Source organism: Tenebrio molitor, chromosome 3, assembly GCF_963966145.1.
Source record: "Tenebrio molitor chromosome 3, icTenMoli1.1, whole genome shotgun sequence".
NCBI classification, from domain to species: Eukaryota; Metazoa; Arthropoda; class Insecta; order Coleoptera; family Tenebrionidae; genus Tenebrio; species Tenebrio molitor.
The window spans coordinates 14,531,364-14,553,615 of record NC_091048.1 but is presented as its reverse complement, the minus strand read 5'-3'; the positions used below and the strand labels follow the sequence as shown (position 1 = coordinate 14,553,615).

At 36.1% G+C, this 22,252-nt stretch overlaps 1 protein-coding gene and 4 long non-coding RNA genes across 7 annotated transcripts in view; 1 reads left to right on the top strand and 4 right to left on the bottom strand.

The window, feature by feature from the left end:
* Positions 1-22,252, bottom strand: part of LOC138125360 (uncharacterized) — a 169,467-nt gene that overhangs the window by 12,167 nt on the left and 135,048 nt on the right. The window lies entirely within an intron of this gene.
* Positions 1,757-10,568, top strand: LOC138125358 (uncharacterized). Of its 3 annotated transcripts, XR_011157416.1 has the most exons (5): positions 3,397-4,592; positions 4,660-5,169; positions 5,226-7,018; positions 7,083-7,175; positions 7,238-10,568. It is a non-coding gene; the product is annotated as an uncharacterized lncRNA (long non-coding RNA). The 3 variants fall into 3 exon arrangements; XR_011157417.1 differs by having other exon boundaries at positions 1,757-4,597; positions 4,660-7,018; XR_011157415.1 differs by having other exon boundaries at positions 3,395-4,592; positions 4,660-7,018.
* On the bottom strand, positions 5,206-6,552 carry LOC138125357 (uncharacterized). Its single transcript, XM_069040633.1, has 2 exons — positions 6,061-6,552; positions 5,206-6,003 (listed from the first exon to the last, which is right to left on the bottom strand). The coding sequence occupies exons 1-2, from the start codon at positions 6,550-6,552 to the stop codon at positions 5,206-5,208; spliced, it is 1,290 nt and encodes a 429-aa protein (XP_068896734.1).
* On the bottom strand, positions 11,155-12,569 carry LOC138125359 (uncharacterized). The gene is made up of 2 exons (XR_011157418.1): positions 11,625-12,569; positions 11,155-11,575 (listed from the first exon to the last, which is right to left on the bottom strand). It is a non-coding gene; the product is annotated as an uncharacterized lncRNA (long non-coding RNA).
* Positions 20,604-22,167, bottom strand: LOC138125364 (uncharacterized). The gene is made up of 2 exons (XR_011157426.1): positions 21,384-22,167; positions 20,604-21,334 (listed from the first exon to the last, which is right to left on the bottom strand). It is a non-coding gene; the product is annotated as an uncharacterized lncRNA (long non-coding RNA).

Here is a 22,252-nt window from a genome sequence, read left to right as displayed (position 1 = left end):
CCTCAGTACCTGGGAACCGGGATGACCTCATAACCTTTTGACCAGCAACGTGTGATCGGTGCATTTGGTTACCACCACCGGCCGTCCCGACGAGACGCGCCCGGTCAACGGCCTAGCCGTGTCATGAGCCAAAGGTGCCCCACCCGGACATCCGGTGCTCAGGAATCATACCATGGTATAGGGAGGTTTTACGCATTAAGATACTGATTTATAGCCCAGGTTGCCCAAACCTGCTATCACCCAGTTACCAACACACCTGGTAACTGTATCTCTATGTCCTGCTATCACTAGCCTAATTCACTACACCACTTCCGGGCCACAATTATTCACCTGCCGTCACTCTCGTAAAGTCCTCGTCGAAAAATAGTCAATTTTGACTTAAATTGTAAATCATTTTACAATAGGAGAGAAAATCGTCTTATAACTACCATAAATAATTCCATAAATAAATAGGGGCTGTTACTTTACCTGATGCTTGCTCTTCCTTAAGTCGGCACTGCACAACACAGAGGCAATAAAGTTAGAGGGTATTATGGTAGTTATAAGACGGTTTGCTGTCCTATTGTAAGATGATTTACAATTTAAGTCAAAATTGACTATTTCTAGACGAGGACTTTACTCGTACCTTGGACAGCCCGTCGGTTGCAGCTGCCAAGCGACACTGGCCCTGTTTCGCCTGTGGAACGCCGAGTCAAGGACCTTTCAGAACATAATTTATGAGCCACATGTTTGGGGTGGAAGAGGTAGTTTTTGTTGCGTTTTTAAAATTCTCTTACATTTATTTATTTATTTATTTGTTTGTTTATTTGTTTATTTATTTATTTATTTATTTATGTATGTATGTATGTATGTATGTATGTATGTATGTATGTATGTATGTATGTATGTATGTATGTATGTATTTATTTATTTATTTATTTATTTATTTATTTATTTATTTATTTATTTATTTATTTATTTATTTATTTATTTATTTATTTAATTCATGATATAGTTACCCGTATGCAACTCGAGGATGGAAAATTCTGGATTACTCGACGTGTTGCCGGAAACACGTTTCGTATAATCGAGAATTTTCAATTCTCTAGTTGTATAATATATGATTATATCATTCATTACTTTATAAACCAATAAGAATCTTTGATTTCCTTTAGTTACCATGTATTACAGCGGTTATTGTAGTAACCAGGGCGATTCCGAATATACGAACCTTTGTATTTTCGCTCGCCGCCTTAACTTACAAAATTTTTTGCGCTAACCGTCACACTAACTTCACATTAAATCGCTCTGCTACTGAATGCGCCCAGTCGGTTTCGGGAACCTGTTTATTTATTTATTTATTTATTTATTTATTTTATTCATGATAAATAGTCTACCCGTATACAACTCGAGGATGGAAAATTCTCGATTACTCGACGTGTTGCCGGAAACACGTCTCGTATAATCGAGAATTTTCAATTCTCATATATTATACAACGAGAGGATTGAAAATTCTCGATTATACGAGACGTGTTGCCCGGAAACACCACGAGATCGTAGATCGAGTGGTGTTTCCGGCAACACGTCGAGTAATCGAGAATTTTCCATCCTCAAGTTGTATACGGGTAGACTATATCATGAATAAAATAAATAAATAAATAAACAGGTTCCCGAAACCGACTGGGCGCATTCAGTAGCAGGGCGATTTAATGTGACGTTAATGTGACGGCTAGCGCAAGAATTTTTGTAAGTTAAGGCGGCGAGCGAAAATACAAAGGTTGGTATATTCGAATATACAAAGGTTCGTATATTCGAAATCGCCCTGGTTACTACAATAACCGCTGTAATACATTGTAACTAAAGAAAATCAAAGATTCTTATTGGTTTATAAAGTAATGAATGATATAGTCTAGTATAATACAGTGTCTATAAATGATTGTGGCATCCAAGTAGGCTTTGATTGTGTGTCGACTCTTTCACCAGAAATCGTAATATATTAGCTTTTTTAAACAATAAGCAGACCAGGAACGCAAGAAACAATAAAACAGGGCTTCGAAGCGTAAATGAGGTTAAGTTGATTTCGTGTTGACAGCTTGTGAATATATTTGACAATTTGGCGGTTAGTAGTTGACGAATTTAAAGGGGTTGGCAAATTCAAATTCCAGAGCCCTCTGCGATCCCACATTCTTTTATAGACAGTCTGTATATGAATATACCGGGTGATCAAGACGGATTGTTTAAGTTGGTAGTACAATTAAAAACATTTTTTAATTCGGTTATTTATAACACTGCTACTGGATATGTTTTGTTGCTTTATTTGACAAATATCTGATATAGGTATAGCATTAACAACGACAAGCCACCAACAGCCGGAAGTTACTCCTGTTATACGATTTAAAATACGATCCAGTGTTACCAACTTAAACAGTCCTTCTTGATCACCCCGTAGTAGTTTATTTGACGAGTTTGTGTGTAAATTGGGCATTTTTTGGCACGCCTGGGCCATTTTAAAACACGAGTGAAACGAGCGTTTTAAAGGCTCACGAGTACCAAAAAAAAGGCCCAATTTACACACGAACGAGTTGAATACAACGTTTTTTTGTTCGACGAGCCCCTTAAAGGCTCCAAATCGCTTAAAACCTTTAAAATTAGCTTGACGTTTCGTTTTGACAAGTTGTGACATTTATCAAAATCCGTTCACATAGGAGAAAATTCTTAAATTCTAACAGTGTCGAACAAAAAAAGAAGTTACGTGTTATATTTGCATTGTTCATTTGATCGTAGAAAAATTATATGGATGTATTAGTAGGTAATATCTAAAGTTGACTCAAGTTGCAAAAAACCAATTTGGATTTGCAACAGCAATTTAATGGCATAAGTCGTTTGAAATTACTTTAGAACTGTACTTATATGGAAAATATTCAATCCAAACTATGATTTTCAGGTCCCTTTGTGCCTTTATTTGGTTCGAAAATGTTGAAAAAATGTTGTTGCAAATGACAAGTGGTTTTTTGCAACTTGAGTCGACTATATTCATTTTGACTGTGACCAGTCCCTAGTAACTTTTCAGTTCCTAGGTTATTAATAGGCAATTTTAGATAACACTAAGTCCAAGTTGGCAACTCTCGGAAGCGCCATTTTGGCTTAGGCAGAAACGTCTCGCTTGTCAAAGTTGAGAACAAACGGTTAATATTGACTTGTTTCGAGACATTAGGTGCATTTTATTGTAAGCGAAAGTAATACCTGGTGGAGTAGAATGCAATAAAACGCTTTATATAGAAAAGTCGAAAAGTGACAGATGACATACGTCGTGTATGTCATATGTCATCTGTCACTGTCGTGTAGACCGTGCATGTTTAATGTTTTTATTATGAATATGTATTAACACGAATTAAATAAACAAATATTCTCAACTCAACAAAAAATAAACATTTTTTGTAGCCTTTCCCCTTTCACCACTCCTGGCCTATCAGGTACCTTGCGGTCGGCTTGTTTTTTCCTCTCTTTTTCCTTATGTGGTGCGGCGGGGCTCCGGGGTACTGTCGAAAAAGTCGTGAAAAAATATTTTTATGTTCGATTGTATTATAATTCATGATTTATGATATCGTTTAGTGTCCACAAACTATCTGTTTATGGACTAGTCCATAAAGATAGTAAAACGGCCGCTTGTCAATTTTGGGTATTACTTCAAAATAAACGTCAAAATTTTCCTAATTTTATTTAAATCAGGAATGAATATAATTAATAGAAAACTTTGCAGTCAAGATTCTTTAGCTTTTGCCGCAATTTCACTTACTTTGCTCATTATTACAACTAGAAATAAAGACGATTTCAGTTCGTATTTCAAACACAAACACTGTTTGTTTTCAAATAAATAGTAATAAATCATTTCGTAACCACAGAAACAAAAACAGAACACTTCGAAATTATCGTAATTTTTAGAATCTATTAATTTTGTATCTAAAAGAAACTTAACTTCACAATCGAACATAAAGCTTTGTATGTAATTCGTACATAACTAGGCTTTGTGAACTTGCCCTATTTATTAGCCTCGCTCGCAAGCTCGCTCTGCCATAAACTATAGGGCTCGTCCACAAAGACCTATATTATGTACTTATTACATAAATAGCTATTCTAATTCCGTTGTAAAATGTCGAATTTTATGTTGTCGTTTTGAATGTCAAAATGACGTTCTTTTTTGCATTAATGCGAAAAAAAGTGTCAAATTCAATTAAGAATAATTAAGTGGATGATTTATTATACCGTATGTTTCAAAAAATTTCTGGTCAAGTAGGTTCTGAAAAACAAAAGCATTAAAAACGTATGGCGTAACTTGAATATTCAGGTGGAAATGTGTTTATCACAATAATTGTTTTGAATGAACTGTCATAAAATGGCAATTTCAAAAAAAGCTTGAGAACGGTTCTTTTCGCCTACGATTCTATGAGAATTCGGGTTGGCCGTTGGCGTTGGCGCCAAGATTTCATATTGCAGTACCGCGGAGGCGCAGACGATCGCTTATTTGCTTCGGATTAAAGTTAGGTTATGTACCCGGCACGGCCGCGCAACAACATCAACAAAAGCCAATAAACCCGGGCAATATGTGTAAACAAGTAATGTAACAACAATAAATAAATAAATAAACAACAATTAACAATAATGTGTTTTAAATTACTCTAGAGCAAGTGTTAAAAATGATAGCCTTGAGCTTCAATGCACATTGGAAGACTCCTCTTTATCAAGCAGCATGGGTGCAAAAAATTGCCACAAATAACGAAGAGTCTCGCGTGCTGTAGCCCCGTCTTATTGAAAGTACCCTTGAGCCAGTTGGAGTTGATTGTGAAAACATCAAGAATGTTGTTCCGGTATCTTTCAGCTGTTACTGAATCTTCAAGATCCTTTCGAACAATCCTTTGACAAATTGACACTGATAACTCAGTCTGCTGCGACAGTTGCCTGAGAGATAATTGGGGTGCGTCTTCCACGTTTGACAGTCAATATTTTCCTCAGTACGAAGTTTGGGTCAAGCACTTCTGCTGAATACTGTCACTTTCTCGAAATGTGTGAAGTGTGTGACCATTGGAAAAATAAGGTTCAATCATGAATATCTGTTGTTCAGGAGTGAAAATCATTCTCATAGATAACATTTTGCGAACAAAATTATTACGGCAATTAATGACGTTTTTGACAGTTCAGTTATTATTTGACAAGCTGCGCCATACGTTTTTAATGCTTTTGTTTTGCAGGACCTACTTGACCAGAAATTTTTTGAAACATACGGTATATATTTACAGTACAATTATGTAAATGTGAAATATGGAAACCTTCTGTTAATGATGATGACAAGTTAAGTTCGTCTGAAATTTGATTGTTTGACGATACAGCAGACATCTCATGATAACTATCAACCGATAAGTAATTATTTTTCTCTGGGATTTGACCACTTGAAGACGTAGCATCATGTGTTTTCAATTTTTTGAAAGATAAGCCTTTACTGGTAGTGTTGTCTTTGCCTAAAATCATTTGAGCGATCTTCTTCTTATTTTGTATTGATTCGTCAACGTAACCCTCGGCAACATTGGTCGATTTCCACCCCCCAAGACGTTTCAAAATTGACGTATCTGCTCCGGATTCAGCTAATAATGTAGCCGAACTACGGCGGAAAGCGTGACCGGTGTATTCTTCGGGATTCTTCAAACCAAGGAAAGTGGCTATTTGTTTTGGAGCGCCGCCAATAGTATTTATTCCAACAGGGTGGGCAATGCATTTTCCAAGTCTATAACCAACAAAAAATCTCTGGTGCCGTGTATTTTTAGATCGCAATGAAGAATATCTTCGAAAGACTTCTAATAAATTTAATCCACTAACATTTCCCGGAGTTATGGTAAATTCTCGTGGTACTTTTGTTTTAGTTTCAAGTACCTGAATCTTCAGGAATTCTCCCATATCTTCTATGTCTTTTATAGACAACTGAAGTAGTTCTTGCCTACGGCAGGCTCCTGATATACCGACAATTAGTAAAACCTGAAAAAGATGATTATTTTGTAATGTAATTCTTCTCTAATAATTTTTTTCTTGTACCTTTAACATTAAATATGTTTCATCGTTGGCTTCTTTTAAAAATGCATGGACTTCATCCTTGGTAAAAACCTTCGATTTCTTCCCGCGATAGCCTTCACTCTGTCTCTTCAAGAATGCAATCAAATTGTTGAATTTGCTAATATCTACCTTTTTATTCAAATAAATGGTTGTTCTTAGTTTTGAATACTCGATCCACATTGTTGATGGTTTCAGCAATTTAGACCTTTGCATGAAATAAGCTAACATTACTTTTTCGGATATGCATTCCAACTTCCTCAAACCCAACCACTGGTCGAAGCGTTGATAACTTAACTCATAAACAGCTCGCGACTTCGCTGGTAACCAGGTCGAAATAGCAGCTTCCGCTGCAGCTTCAATATCTGCACCCACACTTTCTTCGGAATCACTCATTTGAGGGACCAAATTGATACCAAATTGTGATTTTGTGGATTTTTTTTTCTGTTTACATATTGTCATAGTAAAGCGAAACATAAATTCCTTGACAAATTCAATGGTAGAATGATTTAATTAGGTACTTACTAAAATTTAAATATTTCTTGTTTTTTTTAACAATTTTATGAGGAATTAGAAAAAATCTTGTATGTGATTCGTTGCAAAACCGAGTGTTTTTCGCATTCGACGTGTTGCCCAACTCACTTCGTTCGTTGGGACAATTTTCACGTCTCATGCGAAAAATACTCTCATTTTGCAACTAACTACATAAATAGCTATTCTAGCGCGTCGGAATAATAGTACGTCGAGTGGTCGCCAGAATAGCGTCCCTGTCGGCTCAATTAGCACCTGAGATCTGACCATCTCCACTTTTGACTTTTGTCACTTTCATTTAAAAATTTAAAATTTGTAAGGGTGGAACTTTAATTTCTTTTTTAAAATGGTTAGGCAATTTCCATATGACAAGCTTGTACAGTAAGGAAAAGGAATGACGGGATTTCTAATGGTAAGAATTATTAGGCCCTGCATTAAACGTGTCCAACAAAGAACTTTGGATGCGTGTGTTTTAGATAAGAGTCACACCTGTTTGGAGTGAAAGCTTTCGCACTGACTTTCGAGGGCTTTGTTCCATTCTACCTCGAACATTCTCGACTACATCTTCTGTAAGTGTAGATGATGTTCTTTCTACCAGTAGCTTTTGCCTTTTTCCATCACTGGTTTGTAGGTAACGTTGCACCAATCTCGTGCAATGCTGCTTAAACGCAACTAAGGTATATAACAACTGGCTCGGGGAACATTTGTTGAAATTGGTGAAATGCATCATCCGTGCTCCGTGGAGTACATGGTGGAATACTACCAACCGTTAGCAGCATCAAGGCTCACTCGTTCTCACCCCACGATGCATATACAGTGCATTTTTTTTTACTGTTGCCATAGGGAATTGCATGGTAAAACTTATACCCTCTGTTAACTTTTGTTCTGATGAAAATATTCAAACCATTTTTGGAACAAAGTTGGAAGATTTTTTAAACTATCGGATAGATTACAATTCAATATCCTAAACTGTCGAAAAAGTTGTGAAAAAAATAATTTCTAGCGCGCCGGAATAATAGTACGTCGAGCGGTCGCCAGAATAGCGTCCCTGTCGACTCAACTCAACCAGCACCTGACCATCTCCACTTTTGACTTTTGTCACTTTCATTTAAAAAATAAATAGCGAGATCTCCTCGAGGCTATGATTAAATTAGCTTTTGGAAGGCAGAACATGTAAACATTTATTTATTAAAAAAAAACAAAACAACGCACAAATAATTCAACAAATTAACAGAAATTATTAAAAGAAATGTTCAAAGTGTGACTGCTAGACAATGTCCCAAGCGATCTTGAAAATTTCTTCGCGTGTTATTCTTGCCCTTAATTCCTCCACAGTTTCTGGTTGATATTTTATGCGTTTTTTTTTAACTGTTGACGCAGGGAATTATGGTAAAAATTATAACCTCTGTTAACTAATGATGATCCACTGCAGATTTGGTGCAAATTTTTATTTTTGTAATCATTAATAAGACTGCGTAATGCATACTGTTTGAACAACGAACGACAAGCAGTTTTATTGTACTAATTTTACTCTTCAAAGTTGAAATTAATGAACGTAAATAATTTGACAAAAAACGTAGTAGGCGATATGAGAACAAAAATTAGGTTTTATATTTTAATTTATTATTTATTTTAATCATAGCCTCGAGGAGATCTCGATATTTATTTTTTAAATGAAAGTGACAAAAGTCAAAAGTGGAGATGGTCAGATCTCAGGTGCTAATTGAGCCGACAGGGACGCTCTTCTGGCGGCCGCTCGACGTACTATTATTCCGACGCGCTAGAAATATTTTTTCACAACTTTTTCGACAGTTTAGGATATTGAATTGTAATCTATCCGATAGTTTAAAAAATCTTCCAACTTTGTTCCAAAAATGGTTTGAATATTTTCATCAGAACAAAAGTTGACAGGGGATACAAGTTTTACCATGCAATTCCCTATGGCAACACTTAAAAATAATGCACTGTATAGTGCATTATTGTAATAATTTATATTTTTTTATGTCATGAATACAAAATACTAAAACCTTTATAGGTTAAAAATTGACGCTCATAGTGGGAAATACACTCACCGGCACAAAAAGCGACTCAGTATGATTTCTTCTTATCCCACCTCCACCCGGCGGCACGGCAATTTTGCCGGAGTACATACACTATTACGGATATTACTATCAAGTAATAGTGCAGTGCTTATCAACATAATTACCGGCGTCTCGCCTCCGCGTTTTGACTTTGTTGTGTATTATGTTCTGTGTCAATGTTAAGGAACTTCCTCACGATGTGACATGAGTATAATAATATACCTTTTTGAATTTCAACTACCAATGTGTTATCTAAATCCAGAATTTTTAAATTTTTAAAAAGAGATTGCGGTACTATTCCCGTTGCTGAAATTACAAGTGGTAAAATCGAAATTTTTTCTAAACACCAAAGATTTCTCAGCAATGGACAGCTCTAAATATTTATTAATTTTTGTGTTATATGTCTGTGTTATATTATGTGAATTTGGAACAGCTATATCTAAAAGATATGCTTGCTTTTGTTGTTTATTTAAAATTATAATGTCTGGTCTGTTATGCTTAATATGAATGTCAGTTAAAATTGTTCTATCAAAATATAACTTGTAACTGTCATTTTCCAAACAACTTTCTGGTGTATAACTATAATGTGGTTGTGTATTCTTTAATAAATTGAATTTAACAGCTAAATTCATGTGTATAATTTTAGCGAATATATCGTGACGTTTTTTATATTCGCTTTGAGCCAAAACGGTGCAAGAAGAAATGATGTGTTCAATTGTTTCCCCTTCAGTTCCGCAAATCCTACATTTATCAATTATCGATTGTATACCGCATATGTGTTTTTTATAATTTCTTGTATTTATAACACGATCTTGTATTGCAAATATAAAACCCTCCGTCTCAGGGTGAATATTTGATTTCTTAAGCCATGCATGAGAGGCCTGAATATTAACTTCTGGTTGTTCCAGTTCTTTAAAGTATCTCCCATGTAAAGACTTCTGTTTTATATTTGCTATAGTGTCAGGTATATTTGGCTTAACAATATCTGAAATTATATTATCACTTAAATTTAAAGGTGTGTAGCCTTTATCGGCTGAAACCAAAGCATTAAAAAAGGTGTTATCACGAGCTCTATTGAGGAAATAATTTTTTAGTGAAGCAATTTGATTTTTTAGCAGTACTTCTAGATTTGAAAAACCCCTACCACCGTTTTCGCGTGGTAAATTAAATCTTTCAATAGCAGATTTAGGATGGTGTTTACTAAATTTGGTAAAAAGAACTCTAGTTTTAATGTTTATGTTCTGTAAATTAGTTTTGGACCATTTTATAACACCGAAAGAATAGGTCAGTAATGGAACAGCATATGTATTAACTGCTTTAATTAAATTATTACCGTTTAATTTTGATTTTAAAATAGATTTAATTCTTAAATAAAATTGCTTTTCTAAATTTTCTTTTATAATTGAATGTTGAATATGATTTGATTGATTAATACCTAAATATTTATAAAATTCTCCTTTATTTAAATTTTTAATGATTTCTCCTTCTTGAGTTATATATTCTAAATGTTCGTAATGACCGCGACATATTGATTGCATTTTACACTTATCAATACCAAAACTCATTCCAATATCATTTGAGAAATTTTCAGTTATTGTTAGTAAAGATAAAATGTGATTCTTTTTTGATGCATAAAGTTTTATGTCATCCATATAAAGAAGGTGATTTAATTTGGATAGTGTGGTATTATTAAGTCTAATATTGAAACCATATCCAGTGCTATTTAATAGATTTGTCAAAGGATTAATGGCTAGACAAAACCATAAAGGACTTAAAGAATCTCCTTCATAAATTCCCCGTTTAACTTGAATAGGCTCGGATTTTAATTTAGTATTGTTTATTTATTTATTTATTTTTATTTAATAAATAATCTTGAAATTATATTTATTATTATTATTATTATATACCAAAATGAGTAGAGCTTATAAAGCTATTTTACTCAGAGATAAAGAAAATGATTTTACCAACCGAAATGATCATCCAGGCGATTCTTAAATATATTTACACTCTCAGACTCAATAAGTTGTATAGGAAGCATATTCCAGTAGTTAACAACGCGCACAGATAGGAAATTTGGCCTGACAGTCGCTCTATATGCCATTCACGATGTTTTGGCATAAGGGGAGGCTATGGAAAAAGTGCATTTAAGTTGGCAGTAAAGCTGTCTGTTGAATTAGGTTATTTTTTTCTAAGTTTGAGGTTATAAACTGCGTCATTGTCTAGTGCATTGTTGTCAGTTTTACTAGTTTGCAATATAAAATACTCACACATTTTTAATCCAATTTAACAAAACAGGAAACTGACTTGAACAGACTACAGAATAGTAGGGACCGGGACCGAAAGTTAAAGTGGCTCCTGCACCACTTAGATAACCCACCTATACAGTGTCTTAACCAACCAGTTAGTAACTTGTCAATGAATTTTTTATTTTAACCAAAACGTTCCTAGAACTAGATTGTATAAAATCTTGTACCTACTTATTAAGCCTTACTTTATTCGAATCTTTCTGCAAAATATTTACACACCCATCGTCCATGACAAAAAAAAAGAACAAAACTATTCAACTTCCATAATTTCATTAGAAAATTCTGAATCATCATTACCTGCATCAAATTCCGAGTCAGATTCTCCTAATGAAATTATTAAAGGAAGAACGTTTTCAAATGAAAGATTTCTCATTAATTTTGCCCAATCTTCCGAAATAAGTTCTTCACAATATCTACAAAAATGTTGGCAAATTTCAGGAGTACATTTTAAAATAGACTCAAGCCATAAATTCACAACTCTATCGCGAAGTTATAATAGGGCTTACAAAACCCCTGTGCCATTTCAATTGGGTCGTTGTTTCTTCCTTCACTATCCGTGCTACATATTTATCTTGTACTCACCTACGATTGAATTTATACATAAAAAGAACTTGACTTCACTGTAACTTACTGAAAATATGTTCTGCAGTCTAATACAAACACCATCAATACGTTTTAATGTCGCTTAATTATGATTACGGTAAATTCGGCAACATGTTACGTTCATTTTGATAGGTCCGCATGTCAGGCACTTTAGTGACAGCAGAGATGACAGAAATCAAACATGTATCCAACGTTAAAAAATGAAATCATAGCCTCCCCTTATGCCAAAACATCGTGAATGGCATATATATTGTGCAGTGGTCAAAGTTAGCCCATGTCCTCGAAGCCTGTCGTCACGTCGTAGTTCAAAAAAAGTGACGTCGCCGCCTAGCTTTAGAACCTTAAAAGTGTAAATTAGGTCACCTCTTAGTCTACGATTAGACAAGGAAATTAGATTCATTGTACTTAATCTATCGCTATAGCTAGGTCGTCGGTATCCAAAACACCATCTCGTGAACCTACGCTGAACCCTCTCGTAAACCTCCAGATCCTGTAATCTGTCAGGGAACCAGACCGGATGGGCAAACTCTAGGACTGGCCTGACAAAAATCTTGAACAACTTGGACATCAACGGTAAGTTTGATTTGGTGAAGCACTGATGCAGAATGTACATACGCGAGTTGGCCTTCCTGACTTGTTTCGAGATGTGATTGGCCCACGTCAAATTCCCACTTACAACCACACCCAAATCATTGTGTTCCAGCACGGCAAGTAGACGTACACCGTCAATGTGATAGGACATACCAGTATTTTTTTTGCCAATATGAAGTACCACACATTTATTCTTGTTTAAAGGTAAACCCCAACTTTCACTCCAACACAAGATCTTGTTCAAATCCTCTTGCAACGTAAATGAATTATCCGTATCGTTATATAATTTAATGTCATCAGCGAACATCGCACAAGGCGAGAGAAATAAGCCAGGAATATCGGCGGTATATAACAGGAACAACTTGGGACCCAATACAGAACCTTGTGGGACCCCACTTAAAACGTCAAAGAAGTCACTAAGAACTCCATTTACTTTAACGGAAAATTTACGGTCGGAAAGAAAATGTGTGATCCACGCAAGGAGTCGTCCACTAATGCCATGCGTCTTCAATTTGGTAATCAATAAGTTTATTGGGACTTTATCGAAGGCCTTGGCAAAATCTAAGTAAACCACATCAACACTCTTACCCAGATCAACAAGGGAAGACCAATCGTTCAGACAAGACAACAAATTTGTTTCAACAGATTTTCCCTTCGTGAAACCATATTGCTCCTTCGGTATAATTGCAAACTCTGAGGTAAAACTGTCAAGCCTGTCAACTATTATGGACTCCATGATTTTGACCACCGAGGAAGTCAAGCTTATGGGCCTGTAATTATTCGCCTTCAATCTATTACCGCTTTTGTGAATGGGAGTAATGTACGCAGTTCTCCAGTCGCAAGGTAACGTAGATGAGTGGAACGACTGTTCCATTAGAAGACTCAACGGGAAAGACAATGGATGACTACAGTTTCTCAGAATAGAAGGTGAGATATTGTTAGGACCAGGACAAGACGTGGGCTTTATCGTTTGAAGCTTTCTAAGTATGGACTCACGATCGAAACTAACATCAGTAATTATCCGTCCAAGTGTAACTTCGTGATCAGGTAACTTAGACTGACTCAAGGTGTGATTATAAATATGAGAAAAGGTGTGAGCAAATAGATTCGCAGTTTCATAATCCGAGGTAGTTAACGTGTCGTCCGTACGTTTTAGTCTAAATTCTTTGGCTTCAATGGCCAGAACGCGTCTGACAAACTTAAAGAGTGATTTAGGATTATCAGAGTTTACTATGCGTTCCTCATAACCCTTTTTAGCTAGTTTTATTTGTTTTGATAGGGTGTTAGACAGCTTTCTGTGAGATTCATAATCCTCAATGGATAAGGATCTTCTAAACTTTTGCCATAGAGATTTTTTTTGCCTTATTAATGCGAAAATTTTGGGATTCAACCAAGGCTTCGAAGGATTAGTTATGTACGTTTTGGAAACTGAACACTTGATCTGCCATATGAGCAACATATTGCGAAACTTAAGCCAGTTATCGTCCAAAGAGTCAGAAGAAAGCTCGTTTTCCCAGTCAACTGATGAAAGCAAATGATTGAGCTTATCAAAATCGAGGAATGTTTTCGTAACAGATGTTTTCTTAGGGGAGATGCTGATGGCAACTTGGATATTAAACTCTAGCAGAACATGATCGGATTTCCCCACCGGTGGTAGATAATTCAGGTTAGTCGCAAGATCAGGATTAGAAATGAAAATTAAATCAAGCAGACTAGGGTTTTGTCCACTTCTAAACCGAATGCATTCCTGAACAAATTGCGTAGCATGAGTGTTCAGTAGAAAATTAACCAGAGGAGCATCTGCAGAAGAAAACCGGGAATCAAAACAAAGAGGCCACGTCAGGTTTGGTAAATTGAAATCGCCAGCTACAATAACATTTTTATATTTAAGAAACAGATTGGTGAGGAAGAGAAATATCTCGTGGTCACATTCTACAGGGTGTCCCAGAACTGGCTCCCCAGAGAAAACAGGCATGTGCCGACAACAAAAGATACTCCAAATTGACTAAAATAAATTTTCAGCTAGCTCAAATTACCGAGTTATAAAGTTTTTAATTTCACCAATCCCGGAAGCTCGTCCTCAGCTGTTACTAAAAAATCCGATCGGTTGCTAAACAACAACAAAAAATCTCTGATACCGCACAAATCAATAAAATGTTTGGGCAACTGGAATTTTGACGTTTTCCGATATTAAAATTCGTTGACGTTTATCTGTCATCAACATCAAGACTTGACAATTGCAAAATTCGAAATAAAACAATAAAAATGGCCATTCTAAAAAGAACCATTTATTTAAATAGGTAACAATGTTAAAGCAGATGTTCGAAATGACCACCATTCATTTGTATGCACAATTGTGCTCTACGTAACAAACTTCTTGTAGTAGCGTTAGTTATCATTTCTTCAGTAACTGAAGCAAAGCCTCCTGAATTCGAACTCTCAGATCAGCCTCTGAATTTATGGACCGCCGATAAATGATTCAGATCTGGAGACCTGGCAGGCCAATGATGCGGTCCTCCTCGACCGATCCAGCGCTGTGGATATTGGGTATCCAAAATTTCCCGAACGTTTCTGCTAAAATGTTGGAACCAGTCATTTATGCGATAAGCAAGAGGTACAATTTGAAGTAAATCAGGTAGCTCCGTGCCAATGAACTGAGCATATCTTGCCCCCGTTAATCTTGAGGAGAACTGAAACGGTCCAATCTAGAGCCGGGGATTCGGAATTTTAACGAATGGAAGGATCCACCACGCTTATACTTGCCAAACGATCGCCCAATAGCCCAGTCCACAAATTAACAGAAAACCTATGTTGAAAACCTTGGGAAATAATTCTCTTGGATTCTCCTCTGCCCAGATATGAAGGTTGTGATTATTGGAACAACCTTACCGGCAAAATAGCGACTCATCAGAAAACAGTATTCCTTGACAAGAAGTGTGGAGCATCGTTTTGGTTTATTAACCACAGATAAAACTCTCGCCTAATTGGATAATCCTCTGGCAGAAGATGTTGTACTCCTGTATAGTGGTACGGATGCCTCCTATTATCAGCTGGAACTCTCTGCACCGAACTCTTGGATAAACCCATTGCACGAGAAACTGTTCGAATACTCCGGGTGCCGTCTTCCTCAAAGACATTCAATACGGCTTCCTCGTGTTCGACAGTCCTTACATTTCTTGGAGTGCCCCCAACTTCTTCTTCGAACTGGCTGCATCTGACCCGTTTCTCGACCCCGAGCGATTAATTTCAGGATTGTTTTATGATCCGGAGGATGACTTTGTCTTTGTGGAAATTGTTCACGGTACAACCTTACTGCTTCACGTGCATTGTTCCCACATCGCGCAAAAGTAAGAATCATATCTACGTCCCCAGAGGAAGAATACATGTTAAATGATACACTTGAATTAAATATCGCAGCGAAATTGTATAACAAATGTCAAACTGACGTAAACAATCATTCTAATAAATGTAGTGGACCAAATCTAATGGACAGAATTATAGAGGTTTACGGATAAAAAGGAAACCTAGGCAACGCAAAATTGCGATTATTCCACCTTAATGATGCTCAACTCTAATTGGTCAACTTCAGAATGTCTTTTCTCGGTTATCATTTGAGATAGGACTTCTTTTCTTCAAAATACACGTTAATATATTCGCCCTAAGGCTCCCTTTTTTCTCTGGGGAGCCAGTTTTGGGACATCCTGTATAAGGGAGTTCGGCGGACGATAGACACACCCGATAACCAATGAAAAGTTATTTAAGGTTATCAACAAAAATATTCCCTCGGAACTGTGAAAAGTGCACGGCAGTATATTGACCTTAAACTGACAGAAAACCGAGTCCATAAGGTAGACGCAAACACCTCCACCCCTGGAACCGACTCTATCACGACGATAGACGGTGTAGCCCGGTAGGTTGACAAGAGAGTCGTCGTGATACTCACTAAGCCACGTCTCAGTAACCAAGACAATATGGGACGAACCAGAAAGTACATTAGTTAAGAGCTCGTCAAATTTAGCTACCAAACTATTTAAGTTTGAATAATAACAATTCCAGTTGTTGAGACATGACAGAGGATTTCCACAAGAATTCGGCACTCGGGACAATGGTTGCTATCGGACAGCGAGCATGTCTTGCTTTAGCTTGTCTATGGAAGTCCTGTAAGCGGGACACCCAGTATCCCAAGCAGCATGTGCTACATCAAGGTTCAGATTTTTAGATTTATTTAAACGGACACAGTTGATGCATTTCAGGGTCTCGGACTTGCAGGACTTCACATCATGATCCAAAGAGCACCTGGGACAAGAGCGAACGTTAGAGCAGCTTCGCGAAGAGTGGTTGAAATCGTTGCAATTGAAACAGCGACTCACCTCTAAAGCATCGTAAACCACACAGTGATCGTAGCCCACAACAAGTCCACCTCGCTTCATAACAGTTTCGTAAGCAAGACGATCAATTTCCAGAATAGCTTGAAAAACATCCGGCCTTTTCTTGGTAGGAAAAACTCTAATAACACGACAGTGAGAATCTAGATTAAATAGAGAACCATTCATTTTGACAACGTACTCCACAAGGCTAGCGTAGTCTTCATCAGAATAATTTTGAGTGAGACCCACAATTTTAATTCGCGGATTTAATCCCTTTACTTCACTAACGACATAATTTTCTACAAGTTTCTCAGTAGCAATGTTCTTTAAGCGTACATGATCTTCAGAAGACGAACAACCGACCAGTACACCCCCACCGCGTAAATCTTTTACTTTCCTAATGTGTAACTGCGAGTCCAGCGGATTTACCTTTTTCGTGAGATCGGACTTGGTAATGGTCGAACTCTGAGTGGAATCTTTAGGCTTGATAATGATAGCGGGATCAGTTTTATTCTTTACAATGGCAGAATATGAAGCAACGTCTTTAAATGTGGTATCAGTATGAGAAGGTTTTGGTAATGTAGCCTTAGCGAATTTCGAAAAGTCATCTCTGAGACCGCCAAACACATCTTTCAAATTTCCAAGGATCTCATTATATTTTGTGTCCAGAAACTTTAGCAAACCATCGTGATCAATTGAGAAACAGCTGTTGTTACAACTTTCACATTTCCAATTAAGGCCCGCGACAGAATTAAGATATTGACAGACTTTTATGGAGATGCTGACGCATTTATGGTGGAAACTGCGATTACAGATGCCGGAACACCGAACAAGATGTCCAGTATCATCACTTGAAAAAGCGCCCTGACAGACACCGCAAGTGGTAGGCATATTGCAAAGCGATTTAAGATCAAGACAGTGCTGAAAGGGTCACACTGTTCCCTTATGGGAAGATTGCAAGTTGGTAAACTTAAGTTCAGTAGGCGACCCGATTGATAATAATAAATACTGAGGAAACTCAAAATAGTGAAAACCCGAAGTTAATCGCCTCCCAGCAAAGAAACAAAGAGGCGAGCGCTCCGAGAACACCGCGTCAATTCGCCTCACTAATCTCACCGCTATCGCACTACAAGAAAAACAACTCGATCAGAAAAAGAGTACAAAAGAAATCCACTCCACCTAGAATCAAATTTGCTTACCTTAGAGGGATCCAACCATAACAGGAGTACCACCGAATTGAAGAGCACAAATCAGGCTGCGGACTGATCCAAAATTCACCAAAAACACCGAAGTTAAACCACCGAAAACGGACCAGGAAGACAGAGAGCAGAAAACACGTCCACAATTCATCTGTGGCCGCAAAAAATTTGTGCTAATTTTTTTTTTATAATAGTTAAATTGGGATATTTTCAAAGATCGGGAGTGCTATAGTCACCATGGCAACTGAATTGTTTTGTTTAAATAAATTATTGAAAAGTGTGCGCTACTTCCATGTTGTATTTTTGTCGGTTGTTTTACGTGTTAAAATTTTTAATTTGACAATATGAGATACTAATTCAAAATACTGTTCAAATTTTGACAATTTTTTATAACATACATTTTTTTTCTAAAAAACAACTTTTATCATTTTTCATTAAAATCTTATTTCCTATGTTTAATGTTTGGTTTGTCGGATATTCTTTGGCAAAGAATAACTTAAATAGCACCTACCAATACAACATAATACCAAAAAAAAAATTCTAATATGTACAATGAATTACTTAAAATTCAAAGTGAGTAGAACTCTTCAAACGATCATTGTGACGGGTATTGGTAAAAAATATACAAGAGATGCTGAAAGTAAAAATTTATTAAGAGTGTATTAAGTATAAAAATTAAATATTTTCCCCGGTTTCATCCTCTTCTATGGCATTTTCATCTAAAATTGTTGATGGTGGGCAATTACAGTGGCCTATTTTTGAACACGTTGTTTTCAGGAATGGAAAAACAAAATAATCAAGGCAAGTACAGTTGGGAGTAAAAAAAAACGGACATCAAAATTATGACATTTTCAAAAATTCAATATAACCCATTCTTTATTGTCAATGTGACAGTTTATGACAACTGGAACATATGAAGGAGTGATCAGACGTACCTACTACCTTGTCAAAAATAAATTACTCCCTATATTTCGAACTTTTAGAGAAATAACGTTTTTCATATTGTGTAACTAGAATTTTCAGAAGTAATTTTGAATGCCGAAGGTTGGTTACTATGAATTGAGGGATTAAATTCAATTAAATATGCCGACAGAAACCAAAATTGATTGTGAAACGAAAAATCATCTATCACTTAGCGAGGCATTAGTCATTAATTTGCAACTGTGACAAGGAATTAGCCACAGCCTTACATTTTTGACATATCTTTTGTCTGCCACCAGAAACCACATAGCCCCCAACCTAACCAAATTTATGGCAACCTAGTATCGAATATCCCTAAATCCTAGAAAGTAATTTATTTTTGATACGATTGTAGCACAGTTATTAACTAAACTGTCACAATCAGTCTAAATAACTTTAAATGTAGGAAGGGCGGTTTCACACTTATGACTGTTATGTTAAAAATTATGTCTGGTTTTTTTACTCTCCACTGTAAGTGCCTTGAAAGTCCGGAAACTTTTGTTGAAATTCCTTGAAAACTAGAGGTGTTGAATAGGACGATTCGCCGTTTCTGAAGTAACACTGCACAATGAAAATTTTTTGCTCTGAAGTGAACATATTGCAATAGCAATTTTAATAGTCAATAATTAATAATGACACTTCTCCATTGTAATGACATCTGATGACATTTGAATTACATTTTTACGTGTTGCCAACTGAAACGTATTACTCACGGACCTCTGGATTTTTTTTATTTTCGATCGCATGGTATTACTAAACACTTTTTTTTCAAAAACCATTAAAAATAATTACATATATATTTTCTTCAAAAAATGCTAACTATGCGACTAGAAGACAAACTGAACGTATTTCTATCTGAGCCGGTTAACACCGGGATACCGAACATCTGCCTATTGTTCTTCTTTTTCCACATACAACTAATTCCAAACAAGTTTCAATATAACAATATACTCTTCCCAAAGTCATTCTACCGGGTGATCAAAAAGGACTGTTTAAGTTGGCAGTACAATTAAGAAAATTTTATATTTCGGTTATTTATAACACTGCAACCGGGTATGTTTTGTTGGTTTATTTGACAAATATCTGATGTAGGTATAGCATTAACAACGACAAGCCATCAACAACCGAAAGTTACTCCTGTTATACAATTTAAAATACAATTCAGTGTTACCAACTTAAACAGTCCTATTTGATCACCCCGTATATTGTTCTCTAGTATTTTTCTTGCGAAAATAACGATTTCTAACTGGAAAATTTCAGTTCTTATAAATAAACAATAAATTAATGAAACAAACAATGAGCGGCAATTTTTAACCTATAAAGGTTTTAATATGTTTTATTTATAACACATTAAAAAATTTCCTTCAAATCCGAGCCCTTGCTACCGGTTCCGAAATAAAAACCTAACGTTACTCCACTAATAAGCGAGCACCCTCGCTGCATCAGACACTCTCGTCTCGACCGTCTTGAGATAGGCGTGTCGTTTTATTTACCTTACCGTGCTCTTTTCAGAGCCGTCTCAAATCTCTGAGGCAGAAAGCTCTGCCCCAAACGCAAAAAAAAGAAATCTTCCCCGGCGACTGGCGTCCTGGTCCCCCAGGTCCAACGTCCCGGAGAAGAACCACCGCCGTCGCCGACGAGGTCCACCGACCCCGGTGGTAACAATAATCAGATTAATTCTTCAATTTATTGCATACCTACCTAATACCTCTGATTCTGTGATTGAAGATGAGCCTGATTGAGAGGATGATTGAGCGATGTCTGAATAAAGCAAAGAAGAGCATTTTGCTCTTGACTTAACATTGGCCCTGTGCCCCATATAATCCTCTAATAGATCAAAATATATCCATTCTTTGCGTTCATTGCCCGTTCTACTATTGTAGTCCACTATTTCCTTATATTTATTTATCAGTGTTTTAAGTTTATTTTCATATTGTAAACGACTACATTTGATTCTCTTCTTTTCCAATAATTCAGAAATTCCTTTGAAGATTTCTTTTTTAACATAACTTTTGTTATTTAATTTGTCTCGACATTCTCTTACGAGTTGCATGAATAAAGTAGTGTCATTATCGTTCCACCTTTTCACAGAAGACTCTGTATTATTTATAATATGTTCTGCACCTCCAGAAGAGTCTTCTATTGCGGCAACGGTTTCTCCATTTCCCGCTTCGTCATTTATGTCGACAGGGACTAAAGTGTTATCTAATTAAATATATGAAATTAATAACTTAAAAGATTACGGTGGCAAATGTGCGCATGCGTAGAAATGTCTACTATATGGCGAAAATGTTTGCTTCAGATCAAATTGTTGAATCCCAATTAATTTTAAACGCGGCAGTAATTTCTCAATAAAAATTGGGTCCTGTCTAATTTATATTTTGAAAGCAAATTATACCGCTGACAACAGGGGGTCAGTATATGAAGTTTGCACATGCGCACATTTGCCACCGTAAAATGCAAGATTACCACTTAAACACTTAAGTAAACACTTAAGTAGTTAAAGTATTTTGTTGTACAATTTGGCCAGCGTTGTAAGTAGTTTGATGCTTGTTGCCCTTTCATCGCCTATAAAACATTTTCATGAACTTTATGTTTCTTGCTGTCCGATTAGTTTTTATCTAAAAATATTTCCATTAATCAAAGGAATTAATTTAAAGGTCTGATTACCTTTAGTAATCCCCAGGTATTTTTCGCGTTTTTCTCACTGCCAAATGACCATTTCCCTGATTTTTCATTTATAGCGATAAATACATTGAGATCGTTGGTTTACCACCATTGTTAAGTTTTGACAATTTTGACATTTTCACATCACGTTCACACCACACAAAAATTTAGTGGAAAACGTATGCAGCACACAGCTAAACAGCGTCTACAATTTTTTTCGTTCTGGTCACAATCAAAATGAATAGATAATATGTGACTCGTTTGTAAACTTCTCTAGACACTCGTTTATAAATCTTGTTGCATAATATACAGAGCGATCATTTAAAAAATAAGTCGAGTTTGCTTTGGAGCCTAGCCTTAGCATGGGTTGCCATAGGTAACACGCCGACTCGATTTATTTTTTAATTGATCGCACCGTACTATTGTGTAAAATCTATTGCAAACTTTTTTTTCCAACTGTAAAAAAAAACGTAAATATTGCCAATGACTGACGGATATGATAAATCTCACAAACTTTTTCAAATGACATAATATTTTTCAAGTCAGGAAAAAATTGCGGCGTATCTAATGGAACAATAATTTGCACTGACTTTAATCGTTGTCATTAGTCGTTATATAAGCACATTTGAACAAAATAATTGTAATTCTTTGAATCTCTTGTTATTATGTAAAAAATGTTTACAAAACAGAGATAATGACAAAAACAGTCCCACTCGTATTATGAGGGAGGATAAGAGAGATATCGGTAAACACTGTTGGATAATAAACAATGTGATAACAGTCGACTCCTGTGTACAAAGTCAAAATTAAACCCGGACACCAATTTTATATTTTTTATATATTTTTTTCTATTTAAATGCAAACTGTGAGCT

What these genes read in the sequence shown, in the direction of transcription:
- LOC138125357 (XM_069040633.1), bottom strand. Translation starts at nt 6,552, where the DNA reads ATGTTTCGCTTTACTATGACAATATGTAAACAGAAAAAAAAATCCACA. An exon ending in AAACATATTTAATGTTAAAG is followed by an intron (nt 6,004 to 6,060) that starts GTACAAGAAAAA and finishes CATCTTTTTCAG; the next exon opens with GTTTTACTAATTGTCGGTAT.